Consider the following 5,675-nt stretch of genomic DNA (forward strand, 5'->3'; position numbering starts at 1 on the left):
AGCAACCAAGATTTGAACAGTATACGACTTGGCAACGAAGTGTGAAGGCATGAACTAGTAAAATGAGTCAGATCGACATCTGTTGTCTCCCTGGGTGGGAACCCCGGGACTCAAGTCACCAATAATTAATGACGCTGGCAGAAACTTCCCAGGTGCGCAGTCGCCTTCACTGCAACTACCCAGTTCTCGGACTAACTGAACATGCCATCGACTCCAACAGCTGGATGTCTTCCACACTATCCGACCTTCCGGAGGTAGGACCTATAGTAGCTGGAACCAGTGCATTCATGATACACGGCTTATAGCTGATAAATCGAGTCACTCGAGTAATTGAACGGTTCGGAATGACTTACTTTCCGTTATTTTGACCTTTTGGATGAGTCAGCACATTCTGTAAGATCTTATGGCCTCCCCGATCTAGGCATCAAATAGGTGATACTGAGGTGGCATACCGTAGCCGGACAAATCAAGGCCTGCATTGTAATATTCAGACGGAAGTTGTTATGGAAGGGTGAGGCGTACTAAATAAGCGACCCTGAAAATAACAAAACACTATCATCACATCGAAAAAAGCATTCAGCTGCAGCACCCTTTCGGAGCCTAACTGACATGCCACTGGAAGGAAGCACGAGGGTTGAGGTATTGCCAGGCTGCCCAAGCTTAGACAGAGGAAGTGGAGATGCAGAGGTCGGCTTCCACTGACCTTCCGGTCAGTAAACTGGCGCTTTAACCACTGAGTTATCGAGCATCAAACTGAACGAACGATGGCTTGTTGTGACTGCGCGGCTGTCTCGGGAACTTAACTCCTCAGCGTAATTTAAGGTCCGTATTGGTAACGGAGTAAAATCTCAATGTTGAACCGACCATACAAGAGATCGCGACTAGAGATGAACAGGAGCCTAAGTTACGAACTATTTGATTGTATAAGTATATTGACAGCTATCCCCGAACGAGACTTTCGCTGGTCGGAGCATACCACCGCGGCTCCCTCATTCCGTGACAAAAATCTGAAAACCATTGCCCGCCTGCTCACCTAGGTAAAGAAGCTTGCTGATTCCTGCCTGGGCTGTTTGCATAGGCAAACCATGTGACCATCTTTTATCGGGAATCTTCAACCGTTAGGTCATTAACTCCATTCTAGGCAACTGGTCAGCAGCCCTGAAACACTTTCGTCAACCAATCTGTTTCACCCCAGAATAAACCAAACCAAAGGCCCCAGGCGGTGATGTAATCGGCTTAGCGGGGCTACTAAAGTAATGCTTCCCGATGTTTATGAGAGTACCGAGACAGCCAGCCCAAGAAATAGGGATGTCAGGCGTATCGTTCCATTGTGAGATATGCGTTCCGAATACATCCAACCTCAAAGGCCACGAGCGTTATGGCTGGACTATTTTGACTGAAAAATTTATATTGTCCTACGTTCCCCATTTTACTTGAAACACTTGCATGAGTATACAGTCGTAGCGCATTACAAAATGCCTTGGTTCCGCGAGCAGCTAGGAACTAGAAACCAAACATACCGCAGACTGATGCCCCTAATTCGCACATCTACTTATCACGAGCAAACCCAGGCTGCAATGAAAAGTGACATAATAAGATTACAATTTAATCAACGGAAATGAAGACAGTGCAGTTTACTAGAACGAATATTTAGCCACCACGAAGGCGCAAAACCAAGTGCAAAGTAGACTCTTTCTGGATGTTGTAGTCAGACAATGTACGACCGTCCTCCAATTGCTTGCCGGCGAAAATAAGGCGTTGCTGGTCAGGTGGGATGCCTTCCTTATCTTGAATCTTCGCCTTCACGTTCTCAATTGTGTCGCTAGCCTCAACCTCGAGGGTGATCGTTTTGCCAGTCAGGGTTTTCACAAAGATTTGCATACCACCACGAAGGCGAAGCACCAGGTGAAGAGTAGACTCTTTCTGGATGTTGTAGTCAGACAACGTACGGCCGTCCTCCAACTGTTTGCCGGCGAAAATAAGGCGTTGCTGGTCAGGTGGGATGCCTTCCTTATCTTGAATCTTCGCCTTCACGTTCTCAATTGTGTCACTGGCCTCGACCTCAAGAGTGATCGTCTTGCCGGTCAGCGTCTTCACGAAGATCTGCATTGTGCACGTCTGAAGAGTGATAGTGAGAGCGCCCTCGGAGCTCCGGTCTTATTTCGAGTCCGCCTCCTGCGTTTTCTCTGTCAACCAATCCGTTGACCACACAGGGCGGAAAGTAGGGTGTTCGTTGGTTGTCTCATTGGTTGAAGCCATTTGCCTATAAATCAGCCAATCAACTTTTCAAGCCTGTCTGTGATCGTTAATGGATCGATCACATATGCAAGCTGTGTGCCTGGTTAGGTCTGTCCCGCATGCATTGAGGCTCAGGCTGCGTAGAGCTTTCTGAAGTGTCAATACGCCTATCGATTGCACGGTGCGTCAGGCGTGCCGTATGCTGGATCGACCGAGAATGTTTGCAACCGATTTAGACTAGATTGTGCGTGATGTTCACTACTTAGTTTGGAGGGATTATGGTGATATATTATCATTGAGTTTAAGAAGTTGCCAGGTCGGTTTTTATACACGAATGAATGAATGAAAAGCGGAGGACTCCGATTCGGATCCGGTCGGTTCTCCGGCCCTTCAGATCCGATTATTTGGCATGTGAGAACCGAAATGGGGTCTGTCTGTAATTTTCATAATTAATCAGCCCCAATGATGCCAGTAACTAAGGGAAGAAAGTCTTATCCGTCTAAGAACTCAGTCGTTCTTGAAAAAACGCCAGTCGAGTGTGGACATCCTGGACCCCTCTGGCGGGAGCACTGGTGGTGCTCTTACAAACTCATTAGCACTAGAGCAACCGCCGAAAGTTTCACCCTACCGCGTCTGCCACCTGAGGAACACCCACACAGGATTCGAACGTCAATCTTCCGTGACATCCGAATCAAGCATCTAAAGAATTTAACGATTCCCCAAGATTTAGTAGCCTTGGGCAGAGTTCACGCTTCTTGTCGCATACGTTTTCACCAACTTTAAGAAGTTCGCAGTGCGACGTCCCTAATTCATTGTTGTTCGATGACCATTGAGGTCTGCTCAGAATGCACTTCTCAAGACAAAGATCAATACAGTGTTAAATGAAAGCAGCAAGTAAAAAGGCATTTCTAACTTACAACAATAAATTGGGTACAGAGGGGCGAATTCCGCAAGGAAGCGTTTATAAAGTGGGAAACATACTTTCTTACGAAACCCTAAATGTTATCGAGCCATAAAGAAATTCGCCAAAAATAGCTTATTGTGTAAGCATGTGTACCGCATAAGGTGGATTGTAGCTCTCGATGTACTTTTTCCTCCTGAGAAGCCCTTGTTGATGATTTTTTGTGTGCTGGAAGGCGAATCGTTAAGATTATGAGTTGCTGATGAAACCGCTTTCCCATGAGCAATGGGAAACCTACCCTAGATCGTCAGGCATATTTTGTATAGTTGTCCCTGTTTGTTTCTTCGGGGTATTTGTACTAATTCAGTGCTAGGTGGTGGTTACGAGTAATACGATGTGGATGGTCCTTATGCGCCACCCTTAGCTGTACGGTATAGAAAGCTCTTAGTGCTCCAAAGGGAAATATATAATGTGAAAACCTAAACAAATTGTCACTCAGTATTACACAAAAGCTGAATAAGTGGGAAAAACGAGAATCCAAGAGGCATATGTAACTAGAGCACTCCAGACTCAGAAGCTCTACTCAAGGGCGAAGTTAGTCAGGGTTCGCGCATAACCGAGCTCACTCTGTACGGCTGCTCAGAGGAAACGTTTGTCAAGCTCGATAGTGCAGGTAATTACACCGTGCTTGTTTCTTTCATCTAGAGAAGTGTAAGTGGACGGCGCGACGAGAAGATACGCTGTAATCTGTGTTGGAGTGATCGGCTGAAGCGGATGTTAGACCTATTTTGGTTTGCGACAATTTAACGGAAAATGTGGGGTGTGACGAGGTAGCAGCTAGCCTTCTGTAAAATGGTCAGGCAAAGTACACATTTCATTTGGAGCCTCCGCTTATAGGTGAACACTGAGTCCATCTCTGTACGCATACTACTAAGTGCACTATTCCCCGAGAAAACACATCGGCTACAAAACACTGGTATGTATGTGTAGGTTAACAGAACGTTCGTGTGGCGATTTGAAGCCATATCCTGTCAGATAATTTAATGAAGCCATTCATCCAGGGACTGTTACAACACTAGCAAATCGGACAGTGTGTACTTTTGAAATGCGGCTATTCAGGTAAAACAGTGTTTGTTCCTCGTATTCTGACCGGGTAACTCTGGTGCTTATCATATCATATGGCTGCACTCTCCACTAGCACATACGTGAAGTTAGATATTTAATGAGGCTAAATAGAACGCTTAAAAGTGGCAGACGTACGCGGCACTGACACGGCCTTGGATGGAAGAATTCACGTTGTCTAGTACTCTTGTATCGAGAGAACACCTCCATCCAGGCGACAGTTTGTTTTCATTACAGTCCCCTCACCCTTGGAACAAACACCAGGAATTGAAGTGAAGGTAAATCATAGTTTCCCAAAAGGTTGATTTACTCTCGAACAGCGAACACCACAATAGGAATGTCTTGCCACTGACCCGAATTTCGACGGCTGACTCAATAAACCGTGTGTAAATTCATGACTCGACTTGACCTAGTGGACAAATTAACCTTGTATACGCATGCTTCATGAGCCGTTGGAACCAAGTGACCAGTTGTTCCCAGTTATTTAGTTAATATTGGTCTTTCGAATCACTCGTGAGACCGTTTGTGATCCAACTTTACAGAAGCTTAGACCATGTCTATATATACGTATGCCTTAGAAGTAGCATTACCACCAAATTCAAGCACCCCTTGCCCCACAGCTATTCTAACCACACAGCTAACATCGTGAAGCGCAAGGCCGTATATTCTTTAATGTCTCCAGCGGTGATACAAATCGCGGAGTTTCAACACTTTGTATATTGAGGCCAACTTGTAAGGCAGGTGCCTAATCTACCATTCCGTAGGGGGTGTGGTAAACAGAGGCCTTAGTAATATAGGAAAACTGAATTAGGTTAATTAGTTTCGTAATTCCAAGGTTGGCATTCCAGTGTCGTCTGACAAGTTGACTGTAGACGCGAATTATAGCCCAGCCCTATAATGAGGTAGCGTAGTGCCAGTCCTTGATATCCATTGAAAGTGAAGAAATGGGTGCATCCGTAATCTCCTGTTGATGACCTTTGACAAGGGGGGCTTTGAAATGAAAGATGCACATGCAGACGGTAACAAACGGGAGTAAGAATAATGCTGCAAGCCCCAGTCAAACAGTTCACTCTTCACATTGTAGCACCTTAACTACTCTGAATACAGAGGTTCTTCAGAAGAGAGAAAAACACTACTACTCAACTATTATTCCCGAGAGGTAATTATTGTAAACTCGCAAAAAGTGACAAGTTGGTCTGAATTTCCTGTCTAAGTGATAACTCTAATAAACATTACGCAAATCAGCTGTTGTGCCGACATTAGTTAGCAGTTTTCGATGTGATCACACCATGCTTCCCGGTTCATCGTTCTGACCCTGATAACATCTATTCTTTCGCTCCCAAAGCTGCTGCGATTGCAAACAATTCTGGCCCACAAACGATGAAGAGCTGACGTGGATTTTCAGGAACTATCA

At 45.4% G+C, this 5,675-nt stretch overlaps 1 protein-coding gene across 1 annotated transcript; it reads right to left on the reverse strand.

Moving 5' to 3' along the window:
• Positions 1-1,591: 1,591 nt before the first annotated feature.
• On the reverse strand, positions 1,592-2,272 carry T265_07359 (hypothetical protein; the record flags this gene model as incomplete). Its single annotated transcript, XM_009172858.1, has 1 exon — positions 1,592-2,272. The coding sequence occupies one exon, from the start codon at positions 2,107-2,109 to the stop codon at positions 1,651-1,653; it is 459 nt and encodes a 152-aa protein (XP_009171122.1).
• Positions 2,273-5,675: the final 3,403 nt, after the last annotated feature.

Source organism: Opisthorchis viverrini (assembly GCF_000715545.1).
Source record: "Opisthorchis viverrini unplaced genomic scaffold opera_v5_169, whole genome shotgun sequence".
NCBI lineage: Eukaryota > Metazoa > Platyhelminthes > Trematoda > Opisthorchiida > Opisthorchiidae > Opisthorchis > Opisthorchis viverrini.